General features: G+C 48.8%; 1 protein-coding gene across 4 annotated transcripts in view; it reads left to right on the forward strand.

The window, feature by feature from the left end:
• LOC149370127 (adenylate cyclase type 3-like) overlaps positions 1 to 18,777 on the forward strand; it is a 420,278-nt gene that overhangs the window by 173,112 nt on the left and 228,389 nt on the right. For all 4 annotated transcript variants that reach the window (XM_089560173.1, XM_089560159.1, XM_089560152.1 and 1 more), the window contains exon 2: positions 17,468 to 17,978. In XM_089560173.1, the coding sequence (XP_089416299.1) occupies positions 17,496 to 17,978 (483 nt within the window). In that variant the 5' untranslated portion in view covers positions 17,468 to 17,495. The remainder of the gene's footprint in view (positions 1 to 17,467; positions 17,979 to 18,777) is intronic.

The following is an 18,777-nucleotide window of genomic DNA, read 5'->3' on the forward strand; positions in this document are numbered from 1 at the left end:
CCAGATAGAGCAGCAGATACAGAGTGAATAGATGTCACGTGGTTTTTGGGCGGGAAGCACCTTCCTCACTTTCCATTGGCACGGTAATGACAAATGATTTGAGCAAAGAAGATAGCAGAATGCTATTCAGTGCATTTTAGCATATTCGAATTAATGTTTCTCAATCTACGAGATGACGACCGTGTTCAGTTCTCAGCTACTTCAGGGGCACCAGCGCCGTCATGTAAAGCAGGTGCCACAGCAGGAAAGCGAAGATTAAGATCGTCGCGTACAGTGCGAGTTTCCGCCGTACACACGAAGTAACCTTTCTCTGATTGGTCGTGCGCCGTGCATAGTCTTGAACGCCGTTCAGCTACACTTCTGTGAGGAAAGAGCACTTGGAAAGCACTGATTAAGCGGCGCGTAATGAAGATATGACTGCTCGCAGTGCTTAAGTTGGGAGGTCTCGGGGGGTCCCAGACCTCCATAGCGGCAACGGCTCTGACACTCCCCGTGCTAGAATCTAGGAACTGCATGAATCCGAGGCAAGCAACCCTGTTTTCATTCTTCTTTTCACTGGTGGTCGAAACAGATCTTCTCTATTGTTCACAGAAATTTGGCTGTGATTTTTAGTACGGACCATTACCATGTATTCTAAAACTCGACCGTCTAAGAGGAGGTGAAAACAGCGCTAAATTTAACACAAACCACTCGAACATCGCACGTCCTGTTCATCTTTCTGTGTGGATTGAGTTAAACTTAGCACTGTTTTTACCTTTTGTTGGACAATTCTTCACCAACTAGCCCAGCAAGATGTACTCTAAAACCTGAAGCGGAGAAAAGCGGTAAGCGAAGATAGTTGGCCGCACTAAGCAAAATTTTGAAGAAAAAAGGGAAACTCTTGCCCTTAAACTACCAATCAGTCCAGAGCTGGTCGATCAGCTTCAAGGCGGCGTAACAGCAACGAGCACACTGGCAGATCGGGAAGGGGGGGGGGGGGGGGGGGGTCGTCTGTTTCAGGTTTCTGACATGAACTGAACAAGCGTCGACCTTCAAATATGATTTCTCCCTTTGCATAAAACGATGCGTAAAATAGGCAGCAAGCCGCTTTCTCTTTCTCCCTTTTCATCTCCCTCTCCACCTGCACTCGAGTGACCCCCTGCAGCCGAGCCAGACTTTGAGCACTGACTGCTCGAGAGATCCTGCAAGTACTGCGCTGGAAACTATTTTTTGCTTGCACGAGTGAGCATTGCGTTCAGCTTACACGCTTTTCGTGTTCGAATAAAGCGGCCCGGGTGCAAAAGACGCGAGCCTGACATCCAACGAACCCTCTTCGCAGGACAGACAGCGTGCAACTGACGTGTAGCTACACCGATGAAGCAAAAACAAGTAGCCAGTGATAAAGAAACAAAAAGAGAGAGGGGAGAGGGGGACAGCTGTTTCCGTGAAGTAGTTTGTTCTCTGTTCTGAAAGCAATCTTCTTGAGCGAGAAGCGATGTTCAGCACTGATGCCCTGCCGGGCTGAATACCCCTTCAGGCTTTCGTTTTATTTCAGTTAAGTTTGCTTATTGCTTTTTCTCAGTGTACATCAGAGGAGCACAACGGTTTTAGAATAGTGAAGTGTGCTTGCGCACTTTACTTTTTTTGCAATTTTTCCATTACTAACTGCAATGTCCTTGCCTTAACTCTAACCGAAAAAAAAAACGTTCACGACGTGAGGCTCAAAGCCGGATTTCAGGGCAGTCAGGTGGGTTAAAATCACAGTCGGAGAGAACACCTTTACTTTTCTTTCATATTCGTTTTCTCTCTTCGAAGAAAGCGCTTTCTTCTCCTTCTTTCACCTTCTTCTTCTTCTTCTTCTTTTTCTTCTTCTTTCATCTTTTTCTTCTTCGTTCACCTTCTTCTTCTTTCACCTTCTTCTTATTCGTTCACCTTCTTCTTTCACCCTCCTCTTCTTCTTTCACCTTCTTCCTCGTCTTCACCTTCATTCTTTCACCTTCTCCTTTTTTCACCTTCTTCTCCTTCTTCTTCTTTCACCTTCTTGTCCTCCGGGAAGATTCCGCAATCCCGTCCTGCTTCTGAAAGGAAAATGAGGTCCGCGGGAGCGGAGACCTGCGCCGCCAATGATTTGCTTACGTTCGTGGCAGCGAACGTAATCCGATTTCCTGACACAGCACAACAAGGGACGCCGCCGCCCTTTCGTGCTCTGCCGAGGTCGACAGAAGCGGCGCTTCCCTGCCCGCTCAGCGACAGCGGGTCGACGGCTGTTCCACCAGGAAATCATGCGCAACTTGGCTCTCGGTGGGGTGGGAGCACCGTTCCTTTTCACCCATGCACGGAGCCGCCCCCAAGGAGCTAGGTACGCATGTTGCGAGCGAAGGCTACGTTATTTCGGGCGCCGAGGCATCTTTACGCGACTGTGAGGCTTTAAGGATGTCCCCAGGATTTTCATAGAGAGATGGCAGATATAGAAAGAACGTCCAACGCTCCCCATGCCCTGTCGGCCATACGTCATCCTGCTGCGTTTTTAGTGCAGTAGCACTACTGGGCGCACTTTCCGTTTTCGAGAATACGTACGTACAGACTCGGTCAAAAGTCTTAAGGCCACAGCGTTTAGCTGCCGCGAAATGAATGTTCCTAGAATGCTCCGTGTATGGGATCATTCAAAACATAAGTCAAGCAGGAAGCTTCTCTAAAGCAAGGAGAAACCTTCTGCTAGCATTTCAAGGTCATTCGGTCTTTAACATTGCCGTATAAAGGCTCTGTTATGCGGCTGAAGTGAAAAGCTTTTCACCTTCAGACTTTTGACCAAAACTGTCAATGCACGGATGGAATAATATGAACCATGATTCCGCGTTCAAACTTTTCTATCGCGTTGTCCAGCAGAAATAGAAATTCTTGCTGGATTTATGTGCACAGACAAAAGTAAATATTACCTGCATATGCAGCATACATCATTTACATTTCGCTAGCTAATGAATCAGAAGGCTTTGACCGCCGAAGCATGGTCGATACTGTTCTGTCCGCGACTGTACTACGTCTCTGAAGCTATATACTATGTGACAGGCGGCTCCCCAACAAACCGGGTTGCGAGCAACCTGGCTGGCGTGTACACCTGTCAGGCCTTCACCGAGATGAAGGGTACACCTGACTGAAGGCCTTCAAGGTAAATGCCCTCAGGGAAAAGACCTCTAGCCAAAGGCCTTTGTGGTAAAAACCTTTTTGTCAAACACCTTTAGGTAAAACGCCTTCATGGTTAAGGCCTTTATTTTGAAGACCTTTAAGTCAAAGAAGACTTTCGTATTCACAGCGCGTAAAGACCTTAAATACCCACCGTAACTAGTGCTACTGCACAATATTCTGCGCTTAGCCATGCTAAACTGTATGCAATTTTTTTTTAACCTCTCATTATGCAGTGGTGGCATTCCCTTTCTTTTGGCACATCACAAACCGTATTGATGCTACAGAGGCTGCAAAGAACAGCGAGTGACGGGGATAAGCACAGGAGATGATCACAAAGAATAATTAGGCTTAAATTGAAGCAAACGTGACGTACAAAACCAATGGATTTCTGAGTTCCTAGCCTGCTCTGTCCTTCATACTTTATTGCCTTTTTAGCATTTCCCGACTCCATTCAGAAGACTGAAAAGGTTGAAAAGTTTGAAATCTAGTGTGTAAGTGGTACATGTATCACACCAGCAGCGGAGATGAGCTTTGTGATGAGTGCAGCTGACTGCAGAATCCGGAATGTTAAGTGGTCCTGCTGAGAACAGTCTCTGACGTCGTACTTGAGAGCTATAGGTGCAGGAATTTACGAACGATTAGAGCTCGTGCTTATCGGGCTCTTATCTTCCTTTCTGTCAATTTTTCCTTCAAAACATCCGCTGTGCTAGACACCAATCGTTCCTCCAGACCACTCATGACATTATGTTTTCTTTAGTAGCAAACCGATTATTATTTCGGTTAACCTCCCTGCCTTTCCTCTTCTATATCCTCCTCCTCCTCCTCCTTAGCGACCTTTGTGTTTGGGCAGAATTCCGTCTTACCCAATTTTCGCACCACAGTCAAAGTTCTTAAAAATTAGTTTAAACTCGATTTATACCCGAGGAGGAGTAGGGGAGGAAGGGGGAAAAAACTTTATATGAGGCCAGCACTAAGGCCCAGTGAAGAAGAGCGCTTGCTCCGCAGAGGCCCGCTGATGATCTGCCGAGACCGAGTGAAGCCAAGCACTCCATGAAGGAGGAGGAAGATAACGGAAATAAGGAGAGGTAATGACAGTGTTGCATGACTAGTGAATGCGTTCTGCGTCTGTCCTGATATGTGGACAGTTCGGACAGTGAGCTCTGTCATGCCATCCGAAGTTGTAGAGCATGAATGGGGCGAGGAGCGTGTTAATTCGAACTTCGCGAAGGATGTGGGCTTGAAATAGCTCTTCTGGAAAGGTAGTTATCCAGTGTACACAGTGCATCAAAATTAGCGGATATCTAGGGTTGAAGGTTGAAGTTTTCAATTTTCAGTGAAAAGCCGGAAAACTTTTTTCAGTGTTTATTTCTGAACGTAATTTTCTTTTGTAGTGAGTTAGCACCACAATTTGCACTCAGCCGCTTAGCCTTTGCCTTTGCGGTCCCTTTGCTACCTTGAAGAGCTGGGTGGCTGTGTAGCATCCCCCTGCGTGGCAGGTGGGCCACCTAGGTAGCGTGAACTCGTGGCGTCATCTAAACCTGCCCAGCGTGGCAGTTGGCGATTAAATTAATGATTGGTGGCAAGAGGTTGCTCGGGAAGAGCAACAGCACCTGCCATCGCAGGGCAGTGGCGCTTCGCCTAACAGCTGCATCACTGCGGAAGGAGTGGTATGAGCACTCCCAGGGATCTATGAATGTGAAGCACAGGATGACTAATTCCACATGTATAAGTAATAAACCATTAATAATATCGGGTCATACCCTTAAGGAGAAGCTTAAGTGCCCTCTCAAGTTTTGTGCGATAACACATATTTGCCTCTTTACGTGTGAGAAAAAGTGTCGAAAGTTGATTGTTTGGCATGCATGAAACCTTTATCTCCTGAGCAAGGAAGAATGCATGAAATTTTATTCGAAGAAATTTCTGGCAAGCCCCCCTTGAACTTAAAGAAATTTTATACTAGACCAATGTGCGTCCAGTACTAGAATAAGGCTGTTCTGCTTGGGACCCTTACACGAAGAAAAACATAAACGAGCTTGAGCGTGTGCAGAAACGTGCAGCCCGCTTCGTTTCGGGCAATTACGACTTCAGAAAATGTACCACAACAATTAGGAATGATTTGCGTTGGCCACTGCTTGAAACCAGGAGGAAACATCACGGATTGTGTCTCTTCTATAACATATTCCAGGGAAGAACAGGCATTGACAGGGACATATACATGAAACCACCAACTTACATGTCTAATCGAATTGATCACTCAATGAAAATCCGGCAATACAGGTGTAGGGCCAATATTTTCAAATACACTTTCTTTCCAAAAACAATCCGTGACTGGAATAATTTACCTGAAGATATTGTTACTGCTCCTTCTTCATCTTTCTCAACTCAACTTCTGTGTTCCATGTCTCACCACTGATTATTTTTTTAATGTTTTTTATGTTTTTGTCACCAGAGCGTCTGGTGCAGTTTGGCGTTTTCCTTCGCTTTAGTTCTGGTGTATATTATTATGTAGTGCAGAGCCTGCGTATTAAATGTATGCAATGGAATCGTACTTTTTTTTTCTTAGATGTTTTAAAAGGAAGTGTTGTTGACCTGCCGGTAATCGCGGTGCATGAATGAACGTACAGATTACTCTTGTTCCCCCTTTTTTTCTGTACTCCCCCCTACAATAATGCCCGTTGGACGCTGTAGGTACTGTAAATGAATAAATAAATAAATACTCCGAGTGTGCAAACCAATAGCATGTAGGTAAATGCTCAGACGTCACAAAAACGGCATTCAAGGCTATGATATCCGAAGAAATAGCAGACTGGATTTGTTTTACATGCCGAGTGCACAACGACAGGCAATATTCATCGGACAATACAGACAAGAGTGCTGAAAAGGGACAGCATATCAAAGCAGGATCTGAGGTTCTTGATGAAATACGAAAACTTGTCGAAGCAGTCAAAGTGATATCAGATAAAGTGAATGCTATAGAAGAGGTTCTAGAAGGGCAGGCACTAAAGGCAGACACATTGAAAACTAAACTAGATACGGCAGTGGAAACGACTAAATAAATTGAGAGGTCTGTGGATTACATTCCAATGAAGTACGACGAAATACTGCAGAAAGTAGACGATCAGAGCAAGACAATCGAAGGAATGCAAAACAAGATCGGGTGCTTAGAAACCATGATGCCGGAGCGAGGGACGTTTATTAAAGAACTACAGCTGGCAGTCGATCAAACATGACAGTATTGTAGACTAAACAACATAGAATTACACCGCATTCCAAAGCACGATACCGAAAATCTAGAGCCAATCGTTCAAGTTTTAGTTCAGCTTATACGTGAACGACCTCGGATACCTAAATTTAAACTCCAAGCTGTACCAATTTGCTGACTACACCACGCTGAAGCGTCTGTCAATTTTTTTGACGAACATTATTTCGCATGAAGGAATTACCGGATGTTTTTTTTGTGCGACACCCGGCACCACTGTGTGCTCGAAACAGATGTATAGTTTCTCTTCGCTGGTTTGTTAGCAAGAGCAGTTTATGTTCCAGTGTTTAACGTACAAGTGGTCGTGATCAGAGCAGTGGTTATAATATGAAATGATATTGCCACAAAAGGAAATAATGGCGTAGATGTTAAGTCATAGATGTTACACAAAAACGAAAATAAAAGTATAAATATAAAAACTAAAATTCTAAACAATAAAAAAGCAAAAGCTATGTACAAGCCAGGAGCACACATACACACTTGCCTCATTTATGGAAATCGAAGCAGTCTTTCTGTCAAGTCACCTTCATGTTAGAATAATTTTACCTTCTTCAGCTTGCGACATATTCAGGCGCGTTTACCACCAGCAACACACCGCTGACTGCTTCGTTCTCGGAAGGAACTTTTAAAGCAGCAAACATTCTACAAGGACAAAGTTTCAGATTGGAAATAAGAAAAAGTAGCCGCACCAGGAATACAAAGGACGCCAGGCCTTCAATCACGTAGCTTGGCGACGGCAGCGTTGGAAGTGTCGCTGAGGCGTTCGTGGAAGCCAGAACATGACACTTTTTCGCGAGAGGTATGCATGGTTTCGAGTTCACGGTGGTTTTTTACAGTTATAAGCGCTGTCAGTGTCTCAGTGTGCCGCGTGCAAACTCCTTAACCATGGTACCGCTCCGATAAACGGATGACATGTCTTTGTGTAGAAGGCGCTACTTTAGTAGACGAACCATGACTAGGTAGAGGAGCACATCATTATGCACCCGTTATTTGTCTTATACCCCTGCTACACGGGTGTTTATAATGTCTTCCAACAGAATGTCATCCGACTCGACTACCGAACTAACGCTGCTACACGAAGTTTTTCAACGGCATTTGTTTCAGATGACATTCGGGTCGACGGAGCTCCGCGAAGACATTTGAGATTTTGGAATGCCTTGGAAACGCGAAGACAGCCCGAACCGACCAATAGCCGTCGCCGCTTCCGTCGCTTCGTCCCGCCCACAGCCGCGCGACTGCTTTCGGCTCTGTGGCTGTTCATTTTGATACCCGCTGCTCGCTTTTTTCTGCTGTTTGTTCAGCAAATAGCTCGTGCTCTTTCTAAGGGAGTGCTTGAAGATAATATTGCACCAATGAATATTTACCGCGTCAGCATGAAATTTCCCCAGGAGTGCGCCGATGAGGACTACTGCACTCATACTGTTGTTTACATCGCTGCGTACGAACAGCTAGTGCTCGTTTTCATGACATAAAACGCAATCTGCGCTATAGTTCTATTAAACAACCTGTTTTATTTTTTACCGGTTGTACCCGTGCTTGTTTACGCATTGCGACAATGTGTGGGAACCGATGGTGCGATCGCACGCCTGAGAAACATTTGACAGCGGGGTTGTTGACATCGAGCAGGACCGGCGCTTCTCGCTTCTTGTCCCGGTTTCCTCCGTCGTGACCAGCACTTTATTTTAAACTACTTTGTCCAGAAGTATGTTTGGCGCTGCGTATACAGGGTAGCTAGTTTTTGTAGCACAATTTTGTCCTGACTGAGGTTGTCCTGACTAATAGAGTCAGGACAACCTTGGACTTTAGTCAACCAAATGATCAGGCAGGCTTTCGTAAAGGATACTCTACAATAGATCACATTCACACTATCAATCAGGTGATAGAGAAATGCGCAGAATATAACCAACCCCTATATATAGCCTTCATTGATTACGAGAAAGCATTTGACTCAGTGGAAACCTCAGCTGTCATGCAGGCATTGCGGAATCAGGGTGTAGAAGAGTGTTATGTGAAAATATTGGAAGACATTTATAACGATTGCACAGCTACTATAGTTCACCATAAAGTCAGCAATAAAATTCCAATACGGAAAGGTGTCAGGCAGGGAGACACGATCTCGCCAATGCTCTTCACTGCCTGCTTACAGGAGGTATTCCGGGGACTGGAATGGGAACAGTTGGGGATAAGAGTTAATGGAGAATACCTGAGTAATTTGCGATTCCCTGATGACATTGCCTTGCTAAGCCACTCAGGACAAGAACTGCAAAGCATGATCAATCAGTTAGACAGGCAGAGCAGAACGGTGGGGCTAATAATTAACATGCAGAAAACCAAAGTAATGTTCAACAGCCTAGCAAGGGAACAGCAGTTCGCAATTGGTAGCGAGGTGCTGGAAGTAGTAACAGAATATGTATACTTAGGGCAGGTAGTGACCGCAGATCCTGATCATGAGAGGGAAATAACTGGAAGAATAAGAATGGGGTGGAGCGCATATGGCAGGTTCTCTCAGATCATGAATGGTAGCTTACCAATATCCCTGAAGAGAAAAGTATACAACAGCTGCATCCTACCGGTACTCACCTATGGGGCAGAAACGTGGAGGCTAACACAGAGGGTTCAGCTTAAGTTAAGAACAACGCAGCGAGCTATGGAAAGGAAAATGATAGGTGCAACGTTAAGAGATCGAAAGAGGGCGGAGTGGGTGAGGGAACAAACGCGGGTTAATGACATCTTAGTTGAAATCAAGAGGAAGAAATGGGCTTGGGGAGGGCATGTAATGCGAAGGCAAGATAACCGCTGGTCCTTAAGGGTAACGGAGTGGATTCCAAGAGAAAGCAAACGTAGCAGGGAACGGCAGAAAGTTAGGTGGGCGGATGAGATTAAGAAGTTTGCGGGGATACAGTGGCGGCAACTGACAAAGGGCAGGGTTAATTGGAAAGACATGGGAGAGGCCTTTGCCCTGCAGTGGGTGTAGTCAGGCTGATGATGATGATGATGATTATGATGATGATGATGATGTTTGGCGACCGTTCGCTTTAACTGAAACGGCCTAACTTGTTCACAAGCTAGCGACGGCGACGACTGCTGCTGTCCGTAAAGCACGACTCGGCAGTCTGGGTCACACCGGCGTTTCCCGTTCATCGTACGCGTGCCCTGCGATGTAAGCAAGAGTTGATTTCAGGTCACTGTTGCCAAAACTACACTCGGCGACCATCTGCATTCGCTAAAGCTTGTTATTCGCTCTTCACAACCGCCACAATCACAGATCCAACCCTGCGGACTCGCTTGGCCTAGTCGCCGCGGAAGGGAAGGGAGTCGTCGTCGACTGAAATTAATGTGGCAAGCGCTTATCGCTGGTGAGTGTCCAGGTGTGCACATATGAAATATAGCCGTTCGTTTCGCTCATTTAGAAGCGCGAACATGTTCACACTGCCGCCTCATCACCGTGGTTTCGCTCAGCCGTTGACAAGGCTGACCGTCCGCCGATCGGATTCGTCGTCCCACTACAGTCATATCATAGTAAACTAGATATTTCACTATAATCACATGCTGCTGTTGAGCGTGATATATACAGTGTCGTTGTCGTTGTCGGACCGCCGCTGTCGTCGTCGTTGTACACTGAAAACGAGCTGAGGTTTTCGAATGCGTTTGGAAAGTGTCGTGTAGCACCGCGGGAGTCCGTCGAGCCAGAATGTCATTCCAATTCCAGAATGTGATTCGACTCAGATGTCATTCGAACGTTCCCGTGTAGCACAGGTATTAAGTAGGGAATCAATGCCTCAGAACATCTACCTGGAGCCGTATTCTATTAGCAGTCCATTTTCCATTGTCCATTTCGCGTCCATTCAGCCCTTTGTCATTGTACACTCAGATATACCCGCGGCTTTCAAGCGTCTGTTAGCGCTCGTGTTTGTCTTTCTTTCCTTGTGTTTCTGTCCTGGTTTGCGCTACAGATATGTATAATTTGTCTGTGACAAGCGACCCAGCTATTGGGTGATTGGCGACCGGACCTTACCAATGGCTGCGTATCGCAGCGGAGTTCGGTATGGATTTTGCGGCACGGTGGGGAATGCTACGCGTCCTCAAAAAATGACTGGCTGCAAATGCGAACGCAGCGACTATCATTCGATCGCGTTGGTATTTCTGGAAACAAGTAACGCGCCTTTCGTTCCGTTCCTTATCCACAAGCATGTTTTCGCGAGCAAATGACGTCGTGAGGGCCGTATGTGGCTGCTGAGCCCGATGACGAGGGCTTGATTCAGGCAGTGGCGGTCGCGTCTCGATGGAGGCGAAACGCTAAAGGTGCCACGGTGTGCTGTGGTATGTCATGGCGCGATAAAAGTCCCCGGGCAGTTGAAATTATTCCGGAAGCCACACTGCGCTGCCACTTTCTCGCATCCTTTCGTTCCTTCCATCATTCTTTCTGTCATGGCCCAGTTTCGTACACGGGTTCGGAAAGGGAATGACGCTGCCGGAGACGAAGCAGCGAGAGACGGAGGGTGGTGGCGAAGACTGTACAAGTTATTCACTTTTTTGAAGTAGTCAACTTCTGCACGTGAGAAAAGACGAGGAGTAAGCCCGTGAATAGTAGTACGCCACTACGCTCACGCTGTTCCGCTGCCTAAATACACTCCAAATTCCCAAGATCCCTAGCCGGGGAATCTCTGAATTGATCAGTGTCCAATCAAGCGGCCACACAAGGTGACTTGGGAGGCCGCCCTCCGCAGGAGGTGGCACTGGTGCCCTCTCGCAGTGGTTCTGGTGGCGAGGGCCCGCACTTCCGATTGCGATGTCAACCCTGTCGCCGTCTCCCAGCTTTTCCGATGGTGGCGGAGTGAAATGCACTACTATGGATAACCGGCCTTGTATGCATCGGTCGTTTACCAGGGTACTGTGCTCAGCAAGGCCACCAACTTTGAACCGCGCGCGTCAAGGAGATGGAAGCGGACGGCTGCCGTTGTTCTGCACGGGGGAGAAGGCCTCTTCCCCAACGACGCAATTAACTCGCCTCGCCAAAGCTACTGGTCCGTGAGCCCTTTCTTCTTCAACCAAAGGAAGACTCTTCCGCTGTTCACGCCGCCGCTGTGGCGACACTCAGGATGATGGCTTTGAAGCACGCCTGTTCAGATCTCACACGAGGTCCTGCGTGAAAATCCCTCTCGGGCTTGAGGTCGGTGCCCGATCATAACACTTCCCTAACGATGCGGTTGAGGTGTCGACGCAGTTACTGCACCCTTTGTTTTCCTAAAACGCAATATTAATTTTTTTCAGAAACAACCATGCATTATAAAAATCGTCTATTGACTTAGCCGCCGCGGTGGCTCAGCGGTTATGGTGCTCGGCTGCTGTCCCGAAAGACGCGGGTTCGATCCCGGCCGCGGCGGCTGCAATTTCTTTGGAGGAGAAATTCTGGAGGCTCGTGTACTGTGCGATGTCAGTGCACGTTAAAGAACCCCAGGTGGTCAAAATTTCCGGAGCCCTCCACTACGGCGTCTCTCACAGCCTTAGTCGCTTTGGGACGTTAAACCCCATAAACCAAACCAAAAACCGTCTATTGACTTTCTGTAGACTTCTAATAGACTCCATTGCCTTCCTATAGATATTTACTTTGGCCCATTTATAGTCTATAACCGTGTATAGACAAAAGCCTACTAAAAGTGCATGGCCATGAATATGTAGATTGCTTAGAGACTGTCTATAGGATTTGTGCTGTCTATTGACTACTATACAGGATTTGTCTACAGAAAGTCTATAGGCTTTATAGACAATAGTCTATGGAGTATTTGTGAGAGGTCGCCATGGTCGGCCGACACGCTTTCCGCGACGCGGGTCTTTCTTTTCGATTCTTTCAAGTCTCTCAATTTCTTCCTTCCGCGCGTGGCAGTGATAGTGACAGAGCGTAGCGAAAGAAATATCTTAGCTGCCGCCCAGTAACGCATTACACAGCTTTCCTCCCACTTCTTCCTTACTAGTATTAACGAACATCTGAGTAAACGTTGAGCATGGTGACGTCGATGACCATGTTTGCCACGTCTTCAGTTTCAACGCTGACTGTTCGTGAAAACTGCAAACAGTTTTTACTGCAATAAGCCGCGTTAAGCCCTTACGTAAGCATCTGGAATTTTTTTATGTGCTTTAAAACGAAAATTGCGTGTGTTGTACCGCATCCTCTGCATTCGAAACTTTGGAATTTTTATCGCTGTGCAGTGCAGGAGTTCTGGACAAGGAAGCTCTTAGATTTCTGTCAGCAAGTGTCACTAGCGGCTTCAGGGATTCAGATTTTCTGCAGAAATTCAGCTTTTGTGTTCCTTTTCATGAAACTGACCTAATAGCTAACTTGAGCCATGAGCTGAAACTGAAAAAAAAAAAATAAATGAAGTGCGCTTCGCCACAATTCACCCGCTTGCCAAAATATAGGATTTTTTTTTTTTTTTTGCATCCCTTAACCGCTGCCCCACCGCGCCCGAAGTGGTATGAGGACTCGAAGCGATCTATGAATGAATAGAATGGCCAATTGCGCATACATACGGGCCTTAGCCCATTAACGCAATCGCTTCATACCCTAAATGCGGAGTTACAACAGAATCAGCATCAACAAAAAAAATGCTCACGCATTCAAGCGATCCACCGAGTAGAACGGAAAACTTGGCGAGTTGGTGAAGGTTTAGTATAATGAACAGAGCATAAGGACCAAGACGAGGATAGAAACAGACACACGGAGTGCTGACTATCAACTGAATTTTTATTTTTAGCGGAATCGCGTTTATAAGGGCTCTATAAATGCGCGCTGGTTTTAGAGCCCCCATAAACGCGATTCTTTCCGAATAGAAATTCATCTCATAGTCAGCGCTTCGTGTGTCTGTTCCTGTCCTCGTCGTGACCCTTTTGCGTTGTTCGTTATGCCACATACATAGAGCATTGGCTAAGAGTTTTTTGTTGGGGTACTGCAATGAAGCCATTCACGGATACCCTTTTCATCTTGTGCTGCCACAGCGCGACGTACGCATTAGGGGCTCAACCCGGGAGATAAGTTACTTGACCGAGAACTGAATAAAGTTCATTACTTCTGCTGCGTACAAGGACTTTGAAATGCCAGCCGAAAGCATATATGCTGAGCCTAAAATCTGTTTTAAACGTAGTTCTTGCGCAGGGTACTCTCATTTATCATTGTCGGGCATACGGAGCGGCTCTGGAAACAAGACTGAGCCTAGGCCGCTGTCTCTTCTCTATGCTTCTTGGCACGAGCTACGAGTTCGATGCAAAGCCTTCCAGGAGTACGTGGTTGGCTTGAGAACGCATGGAAAAAAAAAGCACCCTTCGTGGAGCCCATTGTCTTCCGCTAGTAGCATCCGCCCTTCACTAAGAAGTCTGCAGTGGAAGCTAGCTCGTGGAGCGTATACGCTTTGTTGTATGCTCCACGTGTGATGGAGTAGATGTTGTGTCGTAAAAAAGCCTGAGAAGCGGTCTATATGCAACAATTTTGCTGCGAGCGCAGTATCCGTTGTTTACATCAGGCCCAGCCTCACACGCACAAAGAGGCCGACAAAGTTGTGCGGAATGCCGGTCACGAATACCGCCTTGACCCGCACTCTACAGAAAGGGCGAGCTCAGTTTCTGATTTCCCTTGGAACGCTGCCCGGGATGATAGCCCGCCGCGTAGCGCGTATGCAAAAAACGTGCCACCCTTCAGACTCCCCCTAGATGAGGGGTACGACGGAAGCACCGCAGAAAACGAATTGCTGCGATATGCGGAGCTTAGATATATTGTCATAACCGAAACACTTCTTTCTTGAACGCTATAACATCTGAAACTATTGCTTGGCTTCGTTCTCCGCGGATTTAGGTTCGCTACTTTGAATCTATTTGACATTACTTCCGTGTATTCTCGGGCTTCGAGCATGCCGACGCCGTGTCCCTTGTTGGGAGCCGCCGACAGCCAGTCTGTGTTTCTGGAAAGAAATGATATCGTAATTAACAGGAAGCCTATAAACTGAGTTGTCTCTCCCCCACCGGAAGACAAACTTCAGAGCAAACACTAAAGCGACATCCCTCTCTAAATAGACAAAGCTGAAGCTTAAAGCCTGTCCAGCTTTATCACACTGGAGAGAGCGTAGCTTATTTGTGTCTGGCAACATTATTTAGGGGTGTAGGCCATGAGAATCAAACCCAGGGATACATATGTAAAATAAATATATTTTTATTATTTCTTGCCCAGGACATTCCTTGGGGTAATAGGCTGTCAGCTGCAGTTGTGATTGCGAAAGATATTGGTAGCCGTCCTCTGGTTGTATGTGCTTCTTACATCTATTACATCCCTTGTTTATGCTCTCTAGTACTGTTCACATCGCGTGAAAGCAGGACAGATTGCTCTTCCCTTTATATATTTTGCTTGCTTCCGCGCCTCTTCTTTGCGTTTGTTGACGATGAGACTGTCAGTGGTGTCAGATGGGGCGAATATTACCACACGCTCTGTCGGACAGCCCGCCGCAACAAGCATTGCATCGGGAACGCGCACTCGCTTCCCATAACTGAACTATCCCGGAACGACACGGACTTATATCTGTCATTCTTGTTGCCTCGTTCCGATGTTACGCGCACGCTACAGCGATTCCCCATACGTTCAGCTTCACGCTATCGGTCACGCCTTGCACGATACAACATGTCCGAGTGCATCCGGAGAAGCGTTGCGCGAGGAACCGGCGTCCACCTCCAGGGAGGAGGGATCCTCGCGCTGACCTTTCCGTCACGCCACCACCATCGGTCCCTGGGGTGCCGCTCGCGATCTTCGCCGACCGGACCCGAGGTGGTGCGAGCCGCGAAGGAGAAATTTTCTCATTACGCGGCCGTCGCCGCCCGGCTGTGCCGACTGACCGCCCCTGATTAACGCTCTTCCCCACCTTCCCCTTTTCCCGGGGGATTCGAGGGCGGAACGGGAGAAATGACCGAGTGGAAACGGCAAGAGCGGTGGGCGCACTCGAAGCGGAAATTGCACTGTTGAGCGAGCAGAAGGGGGCTTTGCTTAAGGGTCGTGCCGTATGGTCGGAACAGACGTCCTGAGAGGAGCTGCGCCCTTAAGCTCATTCCTTACTCCTTTCTAGATGTAAATGAAGGAGCTGCGGTACTGCGAAATCACAGATTTGAGGCGTTTTCGTTCTTGCTTCCATTCGTGACGCTTTTGCAAGAAGCGATATAGCTTCGCACTTTAGGGTCGATGTTTGCACTATGGCGCGCATCGATGCTTGAGGGTCTACGTCGTCAAAAGTGGTAAGCCGTCAAATCCATGACTTCATAATTCGTGCAATGTACTACTGGGGTCAAAATTCTCCAGGACGCGCGACTGATTATATTAGCTTATAGGTGCGAAGTGTGCTATTGTTCGGCTGATTTCACTAGCACACTACAGCACACAAAGCCTAGTTTCATCTCCACAAGCGTGATCTGCAACTCCTGGCTGATAATAAAGCTATATGCTGTTCATGTCAATCGCGTGTCCCGGGCACATTTGTTCCTGATAGCACAGTACAGCTAAGCTTTTGTTATATTTATTTCGTAAGATGACGTGTATTAGCCATTATATTGGCATCCCCCAGATGACTTTGTAGATTCATAGCACAGCTCAAATGCAACACTCGTTAGCACCCGAGTTGCCCAGGTGAGGAATGATTATCAAGGCTGCATAATGGATCAATTGAGTGGGACCGGAGCTGAGTTTTTCGCCGTTTTAATCATGGCCAAAGACGACGCGTCTCAAGAGTGATTAAGGGGTCGCATCTTCAGTCAAACCTCAAATATATTGCAAGGCTATTAGTATGGAATATAGAGACCACTCTGAGTTCCATCAGAAACATGAAATAAGAACGAAAGACTAATAACGTTCATTCTCACTTTAGTCGAAATTGTTTTACGCATTTTCCGTCCAGCGAGATAGAGGGCCCTAACATAACGAATTTTATTTCTGCTGTCTTCCACGGTCAGCTCTTACCACTCCCCAGAAACGGCAATAACCGTAAGGAGCTTATGGGATTACGACAAGACTATCGGCGCGCCTCTGTGGTCCAGCTCGGAGCTTATTGTGCTTGACGTTGGTCGATGCAGGACCTCCGTCTTCAGCCTATCAGCATATTCCCAGTTTTCTAGAACTACCGCTCGCAGACAGGAATCTTATGCCTCTTGACGCGAGTTACAGTGTATGCAGCAGGACTCGATAGGTGACAGCTTGCCATATCCAACGGCGTGTGCCGACCGTAAATCAGCAGCCATTGTGCTTGCGGTCCCACGCCCTTTGTGCGCGTGCCCTTGGACCAGTGACACCTGCACGCACCCGACTCAAACGACCCGCGCAAGGAAAGAACGAGCAAAAGTGTCGTAGAAGCATCACGAAACAACTCCGGTGTCCCGCGCAGTTGAAACTCGCTCCTGGCAGCGATCCGCGACTCGCGCGACGCAGGCCCTCCGCCGCCCCCCGCGCTGCCGAGACTCGCCGGAACGGCCTGTTGACGTTCCGAGTGTAGCGTTCGCCCCGGCGGCTGGGAAGAGGAGCGCCCTGGACTCGTGCCAGGGCCCCGAGGAGCGCCCTGCCGTCAGCGGGCCCGCGCAACTCTTCTTCCTCCGCTCAGCAGCAGTCGCAGCATCCCGGCGCGCCGGCGCGTTGGTGTACGGCGTTTCGCGGGTGCATCGATTGGCCCCGTCTCGGCAGCAGCGCTCCCTCTGGGCGGCCGGCGCTGGCCGTATTGATCGGCCCTGTGCATGTGCCCTTCCGTCCGCCACCAGCAGCGGACCAGCCGGTCGCGGATTCGGCGCCGCCGCCAGAAGTACGAGTGAGCCCCGTGCGGGAAACTCGGGCTGGCATAGCACGTACGCGCTGCGGGAGCGCGCATACCCGGCCATGACCAGCGCGCCGCCCCTGCCCTAGTCCCCTCCGAGGTCGCCGCCGTGTTCCGCGTTCACGTGGCTGTCTGTGTGTGTGTGCCTGTGCGTAGCAGTGCCCGCGAGTAGCGACAGGCGAGACAGAGGAGCCCGACCGTTGTCTCTGGTCGCACCGCGTAGGTGCCGATGGTGGTGCCCAGCTGACGGCATGGCCAAGAAGGCGGCGACCAGCGGCAGCAATGGTGCCAGCGGCGGCGGCCCGCTGTCCCGGCCCTTGCTCAAGCGCACCGACACCGAGCTCAGCATCGACCAGAGCGGACTGCAGCGACTGCTGCCCCGCCGGATGCGGTTCCTGTTCGCCGACGCCCAGGCGGAGAGCCTCTACCTGGACTACTACCGCCACCAGAAGTGGCTAGACTTCAAGGCATGGACGGCCACGGCGCTGCTCTGCTGCCTGGCGCTGGCCGCCGTCGCCACCTGCCAGTGGTTCGCGCCTCCGAGGGGCACCGGGCCGCCTTCCTGGGTGCCCCCGGCGCTGCTGGCCCTCGAGGCCCTGACCCTGGGCGCGCTCAAGCTGGCGCTGACCTTGTGGCCCCGCGCTCCGTACGCCGGTAGCTGGGCCGCCCTGCCCGCCGTGCTCGTACAGCTGCTGCAGGTGGCCTGCGCCGCGCTGCTCGACTCCGACTCCACGGTGAGTCCAAGTTCCCATGTCCGTAGCTTCTACCTTGCTTTTTTCGTTCGTGTTGATTTTTTTTGGTTCTCAAAATTTTTTCACTGACACCATTCGTTGCGTACAACATAGCGATCGGTGGCTGCAGATTTCACCCGAGAGCTGCCGGTTGTGTTTCCTACGGCAGACAGCACAGCAGATGTGACGACCTCCATTCATAAAACACGTGGTCGGATGGATGCACTGCTTGGCATTTATGCGTAGCTGTAGGAGCGTGCGCCGTTGCCACCGGGCAGCGATGTCCGTGCTTTCGCTTAACCTAGCGCGAATAGAACCAAAATTAAAGGCATGCTGCAACGAAGAAAGAAAAGTCGATTAGGTGACGGCAGTTCTTGTTGTCACTGGCAGGGGCGACAACTTGCCGCCGAGAAAACACAAAGCTTGGCAAGCATGACCGGGTTTCATTTGGCAGCTGGAAGTGTCTCTGCTCGGAGCAGCTGGGAGCAAAGCAGCACTCCGGACGAACCCTAGAGACGATTGCGTATACGCTACTTTCGCTCTGCGCAAACTGAGATAAATGCCTTAAAGGACGTCCCTCGAGACGTGACAATGGGCAAAAGACAAGCAAATATAAAAACCGGGGTGACATTGAGTCTAGTCTGTTTTTGCAGCGGCGACACTCGCTCAGACGTTGTAATGTGAGAGGGCTTGTGAGTCGCGACGCAGAAGCGTAAAAGCTGCTCGCTTTGGATTAGAGTCGTTAGCCGAGACACTGCGACGTCTCTTTTGGCAAACGGCGCTATGTTGTCGTCTCCTTTGA

This window comes from Amblyomma mixtum, chromosome 1 (genome assembly GCF_055824585.1).
Source record: "Amblyomma mixtum isolate Tamu chromosome 1, ASM5582458v1, whole genome shotgun sequence".
Classification (NCBI taxonomy): domain Eukaryota; kingdom Metazoa; phylum Arthropoda; class Arachnida; order Ixodida; family Ixodidae; genus Amblyomma; species Amblyomma mixtum.